This window comes from Triplophysa rosa, linkage group LG1 (assembly GCF_024868665.1).
Source record: "Triplophysa rosa linkage group LG1, Trosa_1v2, whole genome shotgun sequence".
Taxonomy (NCBI): domain Eukaryota; kingdom Metazoa; phylum Chordata; class Actinopteri; order Cypriniformes; family Nemacheilidae; genus Triplophysa; species Triplophysa rosa.
In genome coordinates this window covers 3987841-4007821 of record NC_079890.1, presented here as the reverse complement: position 1 = coordinate 4007821, position 19981 = coordinate 3987841, and the positions used below count along the sequence as shown (strand labels likewise).

General features: G+C 38.3%; 1 protein-coding gene across 26 annotated transcripts in view; it reads right to left on the bottom strand.

The window, feature by feature from the left end:
• Nucleotides 1-4052: 4052 nt before the first annotated feature.
• LOC130551911 (adhesion G protein-coupled receptor L3-like) overlaps nt 4053-19981 on the bottom strand; it is a 234235-nt gene continuing 218306 nt past the window's right edge. For 8 of the 26 annotated variants that reach the window (XM_057330032.1, XM_057330041.1, XM_057330050.1 and 5 more), the window contains 4 exons: nt 11704-11872; nt 11490-11615; nt 9846-9942; nt 4053-5735 (listed from right to left, as the gene is read on the bottom strand). In XM_057330032.1, coding sequence (XP_057186015.1) covers nt 4891-5735; nt 9846-9942; nt 11490-11615; nt 11704-11872 — 1237 coding nt within the window. In that variant the 3' untranslated portion in view covers nt 4053-4890. Of the gene's footprint in view, nt 5736-6540; nt 6593-7545; nt 7675-9845; nt 9943-11268; nt 11320-11489; nt 11616-11703; nt 11873-19981 lie in introns of all 26 variants that reach the window. The other 18 variants (XM_057329936.1, XM_057329946.1, XM_057329969.1 and 15 more) reach the window with 11 other exon arrangements.

Below are 19981 nucleotides of genomic sequence, written 5' to 3'. Positions count from 1 at the left end.
TGTCCTACATTATTAGGACGATGAAGTAGAACCTCACATTAGCTAGTGTGAGAACATAAGAAACAGTCGGTGTAATTCCTTAATAAACATAATTTATTTGAATTTATTTGAAATGTATTGAAAATGTAATCATGCAAAAGGTTTCTGAGAGGGTTAGCGTCTGGGGAGTGAAAATATCATTAGCGCAATATAAAAACCATTAAGTCAACGTTAACATGTGCGGAGTTGCTATGTTGGCGTTTCACTGGCACCTGTTATAAGCCACAGTAATGATTCATTGATAATGCGTGTGTGTGTAGGAAGAGAAATTGAGCGAGGCGGTGTGTGATCAATAAAATTGTAGAGTTTGTGAGTTACTATGCAGCACATTTCATTAACTGAAACACTACACCGGCACCATTCAAACTTCACCCCAGATCAACACAAACACAGACGTTTGAAGATTTTTAAAAGCAAACCTCTTAAGAATGCAGTGGTTTTCACATTTAAGATATTTATTTGACCTTTCCCTGAACTAAGAACTTGTGGCCATCACAAGTATAGCCAATCCTGTAAACACAAATAAATGCAAAACAGTACACAAAATCTTCTCAATAATCACTTTAAGGTTTTTGCATGCGTTATATGTTATTTTAAAGGTTTGAGGAAGAAAGAATTTAATTTCAAATTATGTCACAAAGTAGGATTTCAAAACATCATAGACCCCACTGAAAATCATGGATGCAAAATGTAATTTAACCCTGGAAATTTAAAGGGGAGGTCTAATGGAATTTCACTTTTTTATATTTAGTGAGTAGTTGAGCTGTTTGGGCACGAACAACATCTGCCAAGTCACAACGCTCAAACAAGAAAAGAACGTTTTTTCACTTTTTAAAAACTACAACAAACTTTTCCTGGGTTAGTGACATCATGAATCCTAAAATTTACATTGTCCCTGCCCCTTGGAACACGGATAGGGTAATGGGTGGGACATCATTACCCTATCATAATCTTAGCGATAGACCAATCACAAAGACTGGCTCAGCTTGACCAATCAGAGCGATTCGGAAGGAGGGACTTCATAGCACCAGGAACTCAACAGCCTGTTTTCTGAGAATCGAGATGACGGTGTAAAACACTGCAAATATGTACACCTATTGTTTACATCATAAACACAATAAAGATTTTGAAAAAATAGGACCCCTTTAAAGCTGCAATCCATAAATGTTGACTGTGTCGCCATCTCTGTTTAAAAGGGGAAACTGCAGGTTACTTTACACACTTAATATTCGTGCTGAAATTAAACGACATCAAACGGACATTAACTGTGAAATCATACCCAAGAGCTCAATTATAAATCATCATTGTTGTGATTTGGTAAGGCAGGTAGACAGTTTTAGATGTATTGATAAAGCATATCCTGATTTTTTAACCCTACAAAATTACAGACAGCAGCTGTTAAGTTCTCGAAAAATGAAAGAAACACTATGATGTAAAAAAGGTATTTAAAAGTGCACTTTTAAACAGTTGTTTGATACGCTGGCAATGGGAAAAGATGTGTTGTTGTGTCTGTGTTGAAAAGATCAGAAGATTCTAGATCTCAAATCTTTATACTAGTTCTGCTGTCATTAATGAGAAAACCCTGATACAAAGAAATACATTGACGTCACCTTTTCAGCTTAAAATATTCAGTCTATTCCTCGCACAAAGCTTTATATGGCCTTAGAAAATGCAGAGAATGAGTCATATGGAATGCTGCTTTATGTTTCGTTTAGTTTTTTATTCATTTATTGTTTGGAAGACAACTTGCGTCAACACTGCAACACACGATAGAAATATATTCATTAGACTTCTGTACCCCAATATAACACAAAATATCAACATTTACTACAAACATGAATATGTTAAGTTGGAGGTCAGGTATAGAAGTTTATATTTAATGCATCTGAACCTATAGGCAGATGTGATATAAAATGAACTCTCTATTAGACAGCAGTTGAACTTGTCTATTTTCCTTACTTGCATTGGATGTTCTAACCCCACGGCCAACAGATGAAATCCTGTATCAAACGTTCCTGAAAGTGGTTTAATTTTCCCAGAAGTAGTTATTGTACCTCACATATTCAAGGCTCCTTCGTTTATTTCTAAACCTTCAAACTCTTTTTTCCCCACCTCAGAGTCAGACAAAATTAGGCAGATTAACTCAATAAAAGTAATTTCAGAAGATGCTCTTCATTGTTCCGCAGAGCTGAAGAGGAATTCTGTATCCATGGCAACTTCTCAGTCTGGTCTCCAGCATGGTTTAATTTCCTTGAAGAGCAATCAATTTCAAAACATGTTTTCATCCAACAGTAGCGATTTAAATTTAAATACTGTCATCTCGACGAAGAAAGAATGTTATTTAGAGCAGCCCGGGAGATTGACGTCCATTAAAAGTTTACAAGCACACAGACTGGCCGTTTATGGACTCGACACAAACATCTACACTCTTTAACGGCGGATGTTTGCCTTTTATGGTGACATTATTAAATGAGCTCATCTTCACCTTTGTCTTGCAGGGTTGGCAAAATCTGCAAGTTAAGCAATGGCTCATTTTCAGATCATAAATTGGAAGTGGAGTTGGCCACGCTTCACCGGATGTTGAGCTGCAATTTATATTAAAATGACAGAAACAAAAGTACTGCTAAAACATTTATCCAAACCATAATTTTCACTGAATATATACACATTCATTTATAATAAAATATCACTGTAAAAAAATCCAGTAGAAACAGTACTATTTCACCAGCTGGGGCTGCAGAAAAAACGTAAAACGAAATATTTTTTGTAACTTGTAATTTTGCACATATTTTGGAAATGTGTTAAAATAAGGCAAGTGCATAATTTTGAATTTTATTTGAAAAAGTATAGAAATAATCCTAAAAAATAAAAGAAATAAAAATAGGAATATTATCAAATATATAGAATAGAACTGCAACATTTTCAATAAGATATCCATTGATGAAAGTGTCTGTAGGTTTGCATAATATTAATTCATTTTTTATTAATTCGTCAAAACAGATTATATAACAATATTCAAATACAAAAAAGTAATTATATAAATATAATAACATTTAATTTAAATATAATTTAAAAAGTTTCGAAAACTTAAACGGAATAAAAAATAAATGATGAAAAATTGATAGAATACATGGCATTATTGAAAATTCTTCGATAGGATGTACAATGTAACTAATAATAATCGTCTGTAGATTTACCGGTTAATACAAATGTATGTAGTATTTGAATTTTTCATTACATTATTTATAAAAATACAGGAAATTAACAGAATTTCTTTAAATTTTTTCACACGTACTGCCGGTACAGTAAATTCAGACTCGATTTCTACATTCTAGATTTTGCGTTAGTTCAAGTTAATTAATTGAATTGAAATCTAAACAACATTTTCAAAATAATTCTTATATTCATACTGTCCTGAATACTTAATATTTTGTGTCATACGAGAGAAAGCGCACACAGCGACCAGCCCACAGCCTTTTTCTTTGTCAGTCATTTATTTGTTGGCAAACAAGTTTCACCGTTACAACAAATATTAGTGAGAGGTAATTTAACCACAGAAAATAAAAAATAAATAAAATCCATAATCAGATTTGTAATGAAAGAATATCTGCCGCATAAATTTTACCTCCAGACATTTTGCTAAATAGATTGTACTTTTTGTCATCAGTTGAAATAAATAATCATTCATTCATTCTCCTTCAGAAAAGAAGTAAAACACAAGGTCTTCTGCTGAACTTTCCTCTCATTTGAAATGTCGAGCATCAGTAAGAAGAACATCGCGGTCAAATTATACAAATGTTTTTGTACCCCTGTCAAATTCTTTATCTCTACAAATGATAAAGATCTCTGTTGATCTTAAACTGTGTTTCTCAAATCTCTACCTCTACGTACAGTATATGTTGAACTGTCGACACATTTAAAATATTGGGCTTCCTTTCTTCAGTTATCTACAAACTCGAGTCGATCGAGCAATAATTCAAATGGACCAAGAAAAACTGTTCACCAACAACTGATCACCAGCAAAGTATTTATTATGCTCTTTGTGTGGCTCGCCAGTGTTTCTATCGAAACGAAGACATGAACACCGGAGATAACAAAACAAAGAAAGAAAGAACCTGTCGTGGACGACGAAAGCGGCAGGAGGAAACATCTGAAATCACCATGGTTACAGAAGCAGAGGGTGTGGAAACTGAATGAGCACAGTTCTTTGTACCATCTGTACATTTACATAGAAATATTGTAGAATTCTCTGGTATTAGTTTGCCCCCTCTTTTAATATTTGTTATTAACACAGCAAAACAAAAGAGAGAAAAAGTCTGCTCTAGAGCACATGAGGTGAAGTTGTCCTTTTTGAAAGTTAGTTTTGCTTCACTTGCGAGACTATGTGCCGACTTTCACCACACCAGAAGAAGAAATATTTAAAAAGCAAACATGGATACAGAAGGTATTAAAATAGTTTTCGAGTCACATAGTGTTGATTGGACAATGTTTCTGGCAGTTATTTGTGTTCCTTCTGGGTTTCTACAAGTCCTGGATTCTCGTGAATCCATTTTTGGGTCAGTTTTCCCTTTAAGTAGAAGTGCACAATCAATGAGACCGAAGACGTGTCAGTTCTCATTTCTCGATGAACAAAAGTACCCATGATCCTCTGCCGAACAGAATACAAAATCCCCTCCCAAGGTTTCTCATGGCAGTTCATTTATCTGCAGACATGTAAAAACAAAAGCCGAACAACCGCGGGCGACTGAAAAGTACGGAAACGCAGGAGAGGTTGTGATGGGGTTGTGGGCGTGAACAGATCAGGATGATGCATGAGAGCTGGTGTGCGTGTTTTGCGGCATGACCGCCCCTCTATAGGCTTGTGACCAGATGTGCAGGCTCCTGTGGCGTCTCTTCGGGTGAAAGCTCGTCTTTGGGCGGGACGATGAAGCCGTCGCTGCTGCCTCGGCCCAGCTGGTAGTAGGAGTGCAGCTGGTGCAGGTGGTTGCGCGAGCCCAGGTTGGGCATGCTCTTATAGTACACGTCGTCCGGCTCCCCGCTCCTGGGAAGGGTGTGCACGTCTCCGCCGCGGAGCAGCGACTGCGCCTCGTCGCGGTCGGGCAGCGCGGGCATACTGGTGTAGAGCGAGTCTCTCTGGGGGGACGGAGTCTCTTCCGTTTGCTCCTCCGTCAGCAGAGGGAAGAAACTCTCGCTGTTGTCTTGCGGAAGGCGCCGTCTGGATGAGGCAGTGGAGCCGAAGGAAGCGGGAAGGGGCTGAGGAGGGTGACTTGTGGGACGCGGCGGCGGAAGCAGAGGCGCGCTGGACTCTTCCCTGATCAGCTCGAGTCCCAGAGCATGCTCGGGCGGAAACGAGGCGGAGTCGGTCAGGCCCAGCGCCAGATTGACGGGCAGCATGGGTGAGTCTTTCACCCCGCCCCCGTTGCTGACTTCGTTAACCAACTTGTTCATGAGGTTGCGGCCGTGCTCGGCCGCGCGGTCGTGATTGTTCAGGTAGGTGGGCAGGTAGTTGGAGGTGAGCTCTTTGAGGATCTGTTTCTCCAGCGTGATCTCTTTGTGGACGTTGTACGTGCGGTCGATGATTTGCACGCAGTCGCTCAAGTAATCGGCGCTGGCCAAGCTGTAGCTGTTACCATGGTTACCATTCAGTGGTAGAGTATCCATGGCACTTGTATCCCGGGCATTGTTCAGCAGTCCCTCTGTAAGACGAGAGTCAGAGAGAAGTCATTAAAAAGTCACACGCCGCATCTACAGCCACATGCATTTGCGCGCTATCTGAAACGTCCCCGAGGCGGATATTAATTGGCCTTCCAAATTAACGTTATCATGGGCGTTGACTGGATTTGTCAGGGGTTCGGGGCTGATAAGAGCTCATTCACAACTCACTGATATGTGCAAGCCAAAACCGTAATGATGGACTTACCTGCCAACAGCATTTCTGGTCATACATCTGTATTGATCGACCTCTCACGACACACAACACACATCAAAGACTTATTACGCACAAACACACGACAATGCACACCAGCCATGCAGAAGCATTCACCAAAACCACAGTCATGCTGGCCTTTATATAACACGGATATTCGGTACAGAGAGCGCATCTTCTCCGTCAATAGATTTGAACGTTGCAGAAATACTATTGCAGGTGACACATCATTATATAAATGAATACTTGATTTCTAGGTTAATATACTGTATAAATTTCACTTTACACACCTTCCCACACTTTATACGTAGGAGTGCGTTTTTATTGACTCATTGTTAACTTTCCAGCCTTGACAAACGAATTATGTTTGTTTCACTTTTAAGTCAAGTATGCAAATTCAGAATGAAGCCTTCGGTTGCAAAACAGCAAATTGTCCTCTCAGCATCCGTTTCAAGCAAAAGTGCCACTTTGCATTGATGAAGAGAAAATCAGCTTTGTATTTCAATGTTGCTTTAAAGAGTGCTCTCCGATTTCAACAGCTTTAAAAACAGAGGAATAACTTCATGAGAAATTACATTTGGTAAGCAATGTTTAGTTTGACTCCCATACTTGTCTCTCTGTAGGTCTCTTAAAGGACAGCATGGAGAAAGAAAAAAGATAGAGAGAGTACATGTAAGCATTCACAGTGACCGCTCCAACATGCACCAGGTTTAACGAAGCGCAGGTACGCGCCGCCGTTCACCTCTCAAATCCAGACACACATCCCCGAATTCCCTCGCCGTCCCGGGACGTGCATGAAATTCTCCTTTTAATGTTTCGGTCTCCATTAGCGTTGCGCTTCGCTCCGAACGAGCCGGAATCCTACGCTCGGTAAGCGAGTTATATTGATCGAGCTAAAGAGGAACATTAAAAGTGGCTTGGGATCTATTTGTAATTTCGGGCCTTTTATTGATATTAGATTTCAAGGTCGTCACAGTGTTGGCAACGCAGATGAAGAGGTTGTTATCCCGCGCCGCCCCCTCCCCGCGGAGTATTCTGAATTGGATGTAGCACATCTGTAGGCTTTAGTGAAGGTGGCGGGAACTAAAGCAGATGCCAGATAGACCGGAGGAGACAGCTGCATGCCGAGACGTGTTATAGCTAACAGGAGAACCCAGGCCACCCGTGGACATCTCCGTGCGAGCGGTTGCTCGAATCATTCTCTGTGTTTATTCTTTAGTCGCATCATTTATTCACCTTCATATCCTTTAAAACCTTTCTTTCCACTGTGCAACACAAAAGAAAACATTTTGAGAAACGTCTCAGTGGTTGTGTGAGTCAATGGAGTCCAATGTTCTTCGGTGACCAACGTTCTCAAAAACATTGTCTTCTGTGTTCTGCAGAAGAAAGAAAGTCATACAGCTTTGAAACGAGGCGAGGGTCAGTAAATGATGAAATAGTTTCCGTTAAACTCTCTGATTGACTGTGACAAAGATGACCGTAGACACATTCAGCGGGAAGCCACACAACTGACGCCCTCCCCCCGAACACACACACAGTTAGTGCACAGTAGGTTCCAGCAACAGAAGAATGCAGCACACCTTGAGCGTTGTACATGCTGAGGGTGGGGTTGTTATAGACGGCTGCGTCGCCCAGTAGGGTGTTATAGGGGTTGTTAGAGGTGTGCGCGCGCAGCAGCGAGTTTGGGATGATGTGATTGGCCATGGCACCTGATGCAGCCACACAGATGGAGAGAAAAACACAAACGAATGCGGGTTAGCATTGTTATCATACACATGTGTCAGCCGCAGCCACAGAGAAGGCGAGAACATTCGAGCAGAACGTCAATGAAGGTTTATTATATATCAGTGAAAGTGTTTATTATCCAACTATTAGAGAGAGAGTCGAGTGACCTGTGAAAAGCTAAAGGTCCACATTAATCTCTGCTGAGGAAGTTGAACTCTGACCTGCACAGCGTCTGTACAAACAGTGTCGTGACCTCCAACCTTTACAAGTAGCACGTTTGTGTGTGTGTGTGTTGGCAGTCAAATATGTTGAAGAGTATTATGATTTCCCTGTAATGTTTTCACACACTCCTTCAGTCTCAAATTGGCTCCGTGTCTCTGTTTAATACATCTGTCCACTTGGAGCAGAAGTGATGGAGCGTCTCTCTCTCTCTCACACACACACACACACACACACACACATGCATGCATGCGCACACGCACACACGTCTGGGTTAAGTGCTGTGTGTGTGGATGGCTATGCCGAGTCTAATTATTGCCAACGTGACACTTCCTCTATCTGAAGAGGGTCAATCCATCATCATAACAGAACATTACTGTCTCACTCATCAGAACAGAGAGACAGAGAGAGAGAGAGAGAGAGAGAGAGAGAGAGGGAGGAAAGAAACACTAGGAGACATAGACAGAAGGAAAGAAAGCGATAGACAGCGAGAGAGATTCTTATACAGTAAATGGGAACATCAGCAAGTTCCTGTTAAATCTGTTTTGTGCTGATGTTAACACGGCCTGGTTCTGTACCCACACTGCATCGTTTATGGTGTGAAGAAAGATTCTCAAAGCATCTGTTGTTCCTGACCAATCACAGCTCTAGGATTGAAGGACTGCGTAGATACTAAACTGACTGCACTCGCCGGTGCGGCTGCATTACTGTCGTCTCATCTGTTGACATTCTAAAGCTCACTCGATTATCAGACACCTGTTTACCTCACATTCAGACCCACAGAGTCTCACCGAAGTCAATTCAATTTGGTCACTTTCACTTCTTTTAGTCGAACCTGATTTAATGGGACACATAACTATTTTACGAGGTGGTGACTTTGTATGAATTTGTACAATGCGTGAAAGTCACCCTAACTCTGGGTACATTTTGTTCTAATTGCAAGATTTCGTTTTTACATGATATGAAGTGTTCGCAAAAACAGACAACTCCATATTTCGAATATTTCAAAATTCACGTTTCATTGTGCATTCTAACTTAATCAAAACAACCCAAGTGCAGTTTGATTGACATAAGTAATAATAACTAAAAAAATGTTTTCAATAAAGTCAGCTAACACAATAAAACACATGATTTTTGAAAAGTCTGAATCTGTTTTTGCAAATAGACTCTCTAATTATTGCTACTATACTCATAATATAGTTTTTCAAATTAAATTATAATATGAAATGATTGTAATATAAAATAACCATTTCTCATTTACATTTAACACTGCACTTTCGATTATAACACGAACATTAATAAATCATCCAAATAAACGGTACATTTACAAAGTGAGGGACCACGAATTGTGCAAATCTGAAATTTCCACGAAGCTGGTTAAGCTGAATAAAACAATCTTCAGATGATTTTCTTTGAGCTTTTCTGTCAATTCTGTATAGATTCTACGATTAAAATCGTCTTTCTGAAACCTCATATCTCCATATTTTGTGCATATTTGTCACTGGGTCTTGCAAATATCTAACCAATAAAAAGTATTAAAAAGTGATTGTAAACTTGGACGACACATCGAAAAACAGCAAATTTGGACATCTGGCGATATATTAAACATGTAAAACTAAGAGCGCGACATAATTAAATAAGCATAAACTAAAAGCATTATGGGTAGCATGTTACATTAGCAGCGCAAATGTCATGGGTTCGAAAAGGAACTCACATTTCTGATCAAATGTGTAATGCACGGTATGCGAGTTCGGATGAAAGCGTCTGCCAAATGCATACATCTAATGATTTGCAAATGAACATAAACAAACATGCAAGAGACCGTGGGGAATTTTGCGAATGCCATTCCAGAAGTGTAAATTCCCCACGTAGGCAATGATTATCAGTAATGACCGTCTGCTTAATGATGTCACATCTACTGCGTGTGTGTGCGTACCTCTGTTCAGTGTAGCTGAGCTGTTGATGTCTCCCGTCATAAATGAGGATTCTGTCTGTTTCCTCACCGTGTCGTTCCACATCCGACGGATTCGGCTCTGTGAAGAACATCAGATGCAGAATATAACACAAGAACATTCTGCGCACGTGTGATGAGAACCAATGCAGTGTTACGTCACGACTGAAGCTTTAAGGAATAGTTCACCCAAAAGTGACAATTTTGCCTTCCCTCATTTCATCTTTTTCAAACTCAACAGCTGCAGTCCCCATTCACCGCATGAAGAAGAGCATCCGACACGTTCTTCAAAACATCTCCTCTAATGTTCCACGGAGGAAGAAAGTCATAGGGGTTTGAAATGGCGTGAGGCTGATCAAATGAAGACAAAACTTTATTTCAGGCTAATGATGACCACTTTAAACTGCTGGTCACCACCCCACGCATCTTAAACATATATCATTAAAAACCAAACAAGAATCTTCTGCGAGTTAAAGAGTGAGGGTGTTCAAAGCGTATTACTCATCCCGCTGACATTTACATGCCGGTCACAGGTCATCACAGCGCGTTTCTGAGTCCTGTTTCGTGTTTGCAGACATCTCAGCACATGACCCATAAAAGGCTAAAGGTCAAATTGGAAACCTTGTCTCCATGGAGATAATGCATCCAGTCATACGGTTACCATGGAAATGAGATATTAAAGCGCAGATATGCAAAGGCACAGATTTGTGAGACAAGGACGACGCGCAATAAACGGCTCCAAGTCCTTTGAAGGAGTCAAATGAAAATAACACTGAATATTTTAGCACTATAAATGAATGAATGTTAAAAAATGAATACATTCTTGAGCAGGGTTTCAATGAATTAAAAAGTAAATGCTGACTTTGGGTCTCTTTATGTGCAGAAAAAAAAACGAATTCAAAACTTTCATAATTATTAAACTACTTTCAACACTTACTGAAGTGCTGTATTTAATACAGAATAAAGGTGTATGACTAAAGATCTAGAGACGAATCGCAAAAATGAAAAAATGAGTTCAAGCGAAAAATAAAACGTAATATCTCTGTGATGACTTTGTTTCATCTGACGTGAAAAACGTTCACGTAAATACAATGAGAGTGGATGGGGACTGGGGCTATTATGCTTCAAAAAAGAAATTGCCATCAAATTTCAGTCTGTTTCCTGCACAAACTTATTGCACAATTGTAGAATAGCTAAAATTCTACAATTCTGCTAGTCCCTATTACAATTCACTTTTGTTATTCAGACAGGTTGCATTTCTCCTTTTGTGTTTCCCAGAAGAAACTTGTTTAAGAAGGAGATACATTTTTGGGCAAACTACTCCTTTAACTGATAAGACAAGGATTAACAGACAAAACAATAGAGAAGATCAAGGTGATAAAGGTCAAATCACAGGACTGATAGTTACTTGTTCATACTGTAACTGTGAGGAGTTTGTCATACAAGGCGGGTGGTGAACCTTGCGATGAAAGAGAGAGAGAGAGAAAACACACACAAGGACAATGAAACCATATTTACTACGACACAGCTGTTTGACACAAAACTCTCACCACAATGGATTCAGGATGTGTTTGTGTATCTACACTTTATTCATCTCAGATGTATGTCTGTGGTCAGTAACCCAACTACCTGCGAAGCCGAGGAATACCGTCCAGGCCCGCGGGATGCTGAACTTTTTCCTGAACCCACGGATGAATCCAAACTCTTCCCGCTGTAGCAGTGAGTCCGCAGGCACTTTCCGTATTCTTTGCGTACCTAAACACGCACGCACATGCCAGCCGTCAAACCTTGGCGTAATGTATTAATGATTGGCTTGTATCATGTGCTTATACGTTTCTCAAACCTTCTTCTGCAGGACGCAGTGAAATATGAAGATGAACATGCCCTGCAGAGAGTTGAAGATGGTGAAGAGATACGCCATTATGACTGTGCTCTCGTTGACGTACATCAGGCCGAACGCCCAAGTCAGACCCAGTAAACACAGCAGCGCTATGGCACCGATTACCCACGACCTGAAACACACACACATCATCCTGTTTTATTAAATGCATTCTGATTGGTTAATAGCCGTGATTCATTCTTAATGCAGCGCAGTTGACCTATCCATCGCTGCACACCAACCTCAATACACTGCTTACACGTCCTTGGCTTCATTTTTTAGTGCCATTTAAAACGGCACATCTTCTCTTAACCGATGACACACAATATAAGACACAGTGTTGGGTGTAACTAGTTACTAAGTAATTAGTTACTGTAATTTAATTACTTTCCCTTGAAAAAGTAAAGTAAGGGATTACTCTTATTTTTTCTGTAATTTAATTACAGTTACTTCTGATGTAATTAAAGTAAATACTTTGTGTAATATGTGTGTGTGCAGAAGAGGAATTGACATCAAAATTCAAAGTCTAACTTTAAAATCCGTGCTTTAATGTATAATTCTCACATTTGTAATTAATAATAATACTTTATGTAGTTTAATATTATTTATTTAAATGAATTAAAAGAGCTGTTTCATGCCTATCCTTGAATCACTTAACTCATCAAGGTTGATGTAGGATATAGAAAGTAATTAGTAATAAGTAACTAAATACTTTTTGAAGAGAGTAACTTGTACAGTAATCTAATTACATTATTGAATATGTAATTAGTAACTAGTAATTAATTACTTTTTCAGAGTAACTTACCCAACACTGATAAGATATTAAAATCAGTCGCTAAACTGGTAAATTTGAGCTTTCCATTCAATTAAATATGACTCCAGTTGAATGAACTCCATTTTCGTTGCAATCCAGTGGTATAAAGAGATAATTCACCTGAAAATAAAAAATCTGTCATCGTTTACTCATCCGAATATCATTTGAAACCCACATGGCTTTCCTCCGTAAAAGCGAAATGTTCACAGTTCTCCGTTCAATGAAAGTGAATGAGGACTGGTGCCGGCAAAAGCGTTAACACACAAAAAAACCGAAGGATACTTTATAAAACATTATGATACGTTCATGATGTTTTCTTTGAGTGTTTGCCATAAATTGTGTATCATAGAATAACGATAACAGAATTTCCGCCCGTGGGGCTACAGATGATCACAACAGCTCAATTTAACATGAAAACGTATGTAATTACTGTACTTATGGATTGGGTCCAATACAGCACTTACATGACTACACTAAACAAACAACATGTCATCATTTATTATGCACCCAAAATATTCAAACAAATATAAGAGGCAATTCAAATCCTATTTCACGTTTTTATGAAGAAATCCCTCAAGCTCAACACGTTGTTATGGCATATTGTGTTGTTGCTAGGGCATTGCTGTGTGGTTGCTATGGTGTTTAAAGTGATTTGTAGAACAATGCTTCACCGTTTTTAAGGTCTTCGGAGTGTTGTTGATACGCTGCTACAAGATCTGTCAATTTGTATTCGATTTAATTACATGAAAATGCTATTTACAGAACGAATCCAAATGTTTTGCTCCCAGAAACAGTCAAAACGCTAAGGGGTGATGTCTTCAAATGCTTTTGAACAAAATAACGACTACAAATGTGGTACGGCGATTGACACACGGGTTCAAAAACAACCTCAGGATACAGACGGACAAGTTTTGGGTGCTGAGGAGAAAACAGAAAGACACACATATGAAAACGCATACAGTGTGGTTTCGAAAAGTGTGGAAAGTGCTGATGGAGATGCTGGATCTTTTTACTTAATCTCTGGATCATAATCCTCATAACTGAACGATCCAACCAATAAAAGGAAGAGCAAAAGAAAATGAGAAGAAATAAACAGACAGTTCAAAATGAAAACCTGCTGCGAAAACTACAGCAAAGTGTTACAGTGTGCGATTCACTGTAGTGAGAAAATGGTACGTTTGAGATATAAAAATATCTAAAAATATGTATCAAAATGTATGCAATTGCTCGAAAATGATTCAAAAACCAAATCAGAGTGACCATCATTCTGATCAAGCTGTTTTTTAAAACCATTTAATGCAAAAAATGTGAAATACATTGTGAAAGACAAGGAGACAGATCTTTATGTTCTTCACACCTGAACTGTGTTTATTTTTCACCAAAATAAGTCTTTAAATTAAGGCTGATAATAATAATAATGTTTATATAATACATATACATATAATTTAATTTGAACAAGCTATATATATATTTATATATGAAATATTTATATATAAAATTAAAATGATATGTAAATATAAAAATGTATATACACATGTAAACATTTCTTAAATATATACATGCACGTGTGTGTATTTGTATAAACATCATTATTATACACAGTACACACATATACTGTATATTATGTAAAAACAACTAGTAAACGCTTACAAAACAACACACTTCACACACACACTCGACACTGGGGCTATTACAGAGATGCACAGGTGTCAGGTGTAATTATCACACACACATTACACTGACGTCTAATAACCACACCAGGTGTACAGCAAAAGAAATGATTGATGGAATTCAAGTGGAGACTATTAAACATCATTTTCATGTGTCGATCTTAATGACGGGCATTTAATGGGGTTGATTGACCCGTGAACACTCAGGGGGGTATTTGTGTTGCCATAATAGCTATAGGACGCGTATTAAAAATATCACCAGACTGAAAGAGAGGAACGCTCGGCTTTAAGCCCGTATAACCTTCATTAATACTGTACTCGATAGAGAGACAAGATCTCCCGCGTGCTTTATTTCTCCGTTCCTGAAGATATTCAGATCCTCATTCGCACCTTCTGTCGCTCGTCCTCTCTCTCTAACACACTTGGGTGCATTTGAAGCATAATTGAACGGGATAGCGGCGATTCGTCGCGTTAAGGACGTCCTGCCGGGAGTTTCCGCGACCGAAACGCGGTTCCTCCCTCAGGTACCGTCTCAGCTCATCAGCAGGATTAAACATGAAAAATGAAAGTGAATTATGATAAAAAGACGCCCGGAACTGCTTTTAAACCATTTAAGTGAATTAGCAGCAATTTGTCATATCGTCTCATTTCGTCTCCACCAGCGAATTTGCATCCCAATGGCAGGCGTAATTGAGTTAAGTTGGAGGCAGAAAGTCTTGACAGAACGTGAGTAATGTCCTCCAAGTGCCGATTGAACTTCCGAGGCGCGTCTCGTCTCTTCAGAACGTGTTTAAATGAACGCTCTTCGTTTGAAAATGCTTAATATATAGACAGGCGTCCCTAGATTGATCAAAAGCAGAAACTGTGCTTACACTGCAGGGCACGATGTTCAGGGGGGGTTTGAAGCGGATGTAAAGCTTGTGGTTTTGTAAAAGCTTTTCTGTAAAAAATCAGATTTTTCTTATGCGTCAAACTTAAAGCTACGAGAGATAAATGATGATGAAAGCACACACAGACGAGGAAGAGGAACGGGTGGAAAAACGTCCAGAAAGAGACTGATCTTACCAGCACCACTCCACAATGACACAGCCGTCATATAACTGATAGCTGGACAAACGCAACAGCAGAACACAAAGAATGACACAGAAAATGTTTCAAATAACAATTAAACACATAAAATAACTCAACATAAAGCAACAAAAACCCAGCTGTTACACAACACTCCATCACTTTAGACTTAAATCCATGGACAAAATGACTGAAGACGCTTTATATTCAATTGTCATGGATTTGTCACTATTTATGAATTCTTTCCATCTCTAAGCTTACTGTCTGCTCGCTCAGCGTTAGATCTGTGGCAGGCGGTGTGAGCTTTTTATTTTCATCGATTTTTTTCCAGGACAGACAGACTATACATTTCGAATGCATAAATTGCTTGTCATGTTTTTGAAGTGAAAAAGTGGACTACTGCACCCAAAACATTTCTCCAAAAATCTAAAGCAAATGAACAAATAATACAAGTCTGTATACAGAACCATATCTACGCATTGTTTTTATGACAATCAAGCATGTCTCCTAAAAATCTCAGTACTGACCATTTTTATTAATTTAAGTATTTTTCAGTAAACAAATATATTCTATAAATTATAGTAAACAAAATAATATTCTAAGAATGATAATAAATAAAATAACATTCGATAAAAAGTTGAATCTATAAAATAATACGTAAATTAATATTCTATAAATAATATCGAATATATTCAATGTTTTACATTGCGTTGCTTTTAATATATTCTTTTATTTATTACTTATTTATTGTTATTCATGAAAAATGATTCTTTATTGAATATGATCTTATTTATTATTTATTTATTGTTGTTATTATTAGTATTATTCTCATTACTATATTGTATAGAGAATTATATTCTATAAATAACAATAAATAAAATAATATTCTATAAATTATTGATTTATTGTTGTTCATGAAAAAAATCTTTATTGAATATTACTGTATTCATTATTTATGTATTGTTATTATTATTACCATTACTATAATAATGTATTTTTTCCTGTATTGAAAACAATATAAATTGTTTTATAAATGTGTAAATGTTTCACATTAATACTGTCCAACAACAAAAAACAATTTACTCTCTTATTTTAGACGAAACACAACTACACAACTGACTACAGCTAGACTTTATCTGTGCAGGGTACTGGTGGTCTCACACAGATAAAGGCACATGGTATATCTGGACTTGAGACGAGGCGATGAGGTTGTGACCTCTGGGAGCGCAGCGGGTCAGCTGTAGGTTGGTTTGCGGTTAATACCCGGCCATTCCAAATAGCCATATAAATCACATCAAACACACAAGAGCACGTTTAAATCTTTTAGAGAGCAGTTATAAATCATATCATGGACAACGGCAGAAAAGTCGATGCACACTACAAACCTAAACTCAAGTATACAAAAACACACTCAACTTTTAAAAAACACATAAACATACACAAAGCTGATGGTACACACTGTGTGACTGAGAAAATATGTCAGTCGCTGGAGACTATATTGTGTTATATATTTGCGTGGCTGTTAGTGGGAAGGACTGCTTTACAATATGTTTATTTACATATAAACATGTGTAAGTGATGATATGCGAGGCCTTGTTGCAAACGGCAGACTGAATGTACATTTACATGTCTTACAGACATGCGGTGGTCGGTATAAATCTGAATATGATAGTTATTAAATTCCAAATAAAAGACGAAAATTAATCGAATGACATAAAAGTATTTCCCTTTGTGTCAATGTGAATCAAATTTCGCACTTTGTGATCGCCAGACATTGTTTATTGTGTCCTTTGAGTAATCAAACTCAAACAGATCAAACAAATACAGCCGAATATGAAAACTAGGAACAACAAAAGATAATCATCTGATTATTAGCATGAATAGAACGTCTGATTATAAGAATGATCTCATCTAATCCGAGAGCTCATGGAGGAGGTCTGGCTGTAATAAGACCCTCATTCTTGAATTAATCAAACTCATCCCCTCTGCTGTTCTTATGATCACAGAGCTTTGTGTTTTAAAGAGACAATTCACCTAAAGATGAAAATTCTCTCATAATTTACCCTCACACGTGTCTACACCGGACGCGGCCGACGCGACACGACACAAGGCTTGTTCTAATGGCACCGTCACGCCGCGCCCAGTGTGGACAAAATATAAAATTATGACGGGTTCTAATGCGTTTTATTGTCTTTTGTCACCAGAGCCGATCCTTCCTATACGCAAACTACGCAAGTTTTCGTAGGGCCCCTGCACCACCAGGGGCCCCCTTGAGTACCAAATCAAAAACACTATAATGTAAACAAGACGCTATTTTTATAACTTGCTGATTCAACTTAACAGTAATCATATGGAAAAGTATTTTTTAATCATTTAATTCAATTACCGTGACATACTCGAACACCATGCAGTGCGCGGCAGGTGATGACATGCGCGTGATGTGATGATGCATCTTTACAAATGGCCATGGCTTCAAAAGCTATCCGTACTGTAGCGGAAAAAATGCCAACAACTCCAAGCAAAGGAACAAGGCGGCATGTGTTTTTGTACCATTTCAAAGTCTTGTTTAGTTTTGCCAAATTATTCAAGTACAGATGCACAAATTCAGTATTTTCCACGCATAAAGTTGGTTTGAAGTTGGACGTTCGATAGTTGTGAATTTAGGGACCATCTCCAAAGTTACATACACATTAATATACACGTTTAAAGGGAATGACTTACAGTCACAAAACCAGCTGTACAGTGTTCATGTGGGTGTCAGCTATAAAGCACACTTTTTAGACTTTTGATATTTATTACAATAAACTGTCAAATCATATGTATATATTGCTATGTATTTTACTACTGTATGGGTATATACACATACACAATATATGCCATTATTTAAAGCTCGATAGCATTTACAGAGAACGACTTACAGTCACAAAATCAACTGTACATTGTTCATGTTCATGCTATAATGCACACCACTGCAATACACTGTATTTCGTTTTCCCATGACTATATGTAATATCTGTGTCATCACAATTAGAGAATTATTGTTTTTGTATGCTTAGCTTTCTTGAGTAAACTATATTTATCATGCTTTATTTTTGATGATCACTCATTTGGTTAGTAAAAACACACCGCATTTGGGTGTTCAAGTTTACAGCTAGTTCCAGAGCCACGCTTTATTTTTAGAATGTGAAACGAAATGTGAATTTACATTTATACTTAATTGTTCGTCAGTCTAATGTTTTTGCCTTTCAATCTTTATTCATTTAAGTTTGTTAATTGATTTATTATTTTCAGATGTTTATCTAATTTTAACTATTATGACAAGGGCCCCTCACAAAGGTTTGCTATAGGGCCCCCAGATATCTAGGATCGGCACTGTCTGTCGCATTGCGCCCCAGATGTACAGTATAGACCACTTCGCAAGATGAAAACACTGATCCAGAAGAACTTCTGGTTTGATTATTATTTATTTCATTTTTAAACCTTGCACATATAGTTAAATCTTAAAGATATTAGTTTGTCTTAAAGACATTTTGATTCGGTTGTAAATGTGCTGTTGGTTTATTTAGTTCAAACATTTGTGTAGTAGAATTTTCTACATCGGTGCACAGACATGGGCGCAGAATTTGCGGGGGTGTCAGGGATGTGACCCCCACACTATATTGGTCAAGTGTGTTCTCTTGACATTTCTGTCCCCTTTACTTCTGAAATGATGGCTATGCTGCTGGCTAAGGAGGGACACCTCAAACTGATAGACAGCCCTGAAATCCCATAAGAAAGAAAAATGAGACATCATGTGATTCAATGGAGAGCAAATGGAAATCTTCGCTTAAGACTTCGCTCGTATTTCTCCCGAGGTTGAAGTCTGTCTATGTCTAGATGAGCTACAATGGCCTTTGATGATTTTAAATGACCTTTTTGCTTCAATTCAAAGTTTATGTCGTGATTCATCTTAGAAGTTGGGTGGTTGGGTTCAAGGCTTGAACTCTATTAAAGAATGTTAAGAAGTATCTATGCAGGATGGCGATGTTTATGAATGTGTTTGGCTGAATCAGTTTTTCATCAGCATCTTATTGCTACAATAGACAAAGGGACATAAGAGGACAGCTCGTTGTATCACAGATGCACAAAGAGAGCGGTCCACTGTAAAATATGGCTGTATTCAGGGCATAGATTCTACAAGATCATTGATTCAGTTTGATTCCCATTCAGCTCACACACACACGCACACGCACACGCACACACACACACACACACACACACACACACACACACACAGTAACTTGTGCACTAAGTTGGATCTAAAGGGACAGCCATAAATTTGCATATTTATAGCCCTTTTAAAGCTCTGCTCTCCTGAGTGGCTGCTGTGTGGCTGCGATGATGAATATTCATGTGCATGCGGAGGTTAATTTGTGCAGAATTTCTGCTGCTCTTTTCTGTGAAACAACACAGATCTTCACGTAACAACATCTTCCCCACAGAATACACTGTGCCACTTCTACTCTTACCTCAACCTGCTACAGTAAAATGATAAATGAACAATATCCGCTCTTGAGATGATGTTCAATAGGGCCACATGTGTGTCATTTCTGAACAATTACTGGCACCAAAGAGATTCGCAGAGGAATGACTGCTACTAAACACTTTTCCCAAACACATCCCTCATGTCTCACTGTCTAAACATCCCACA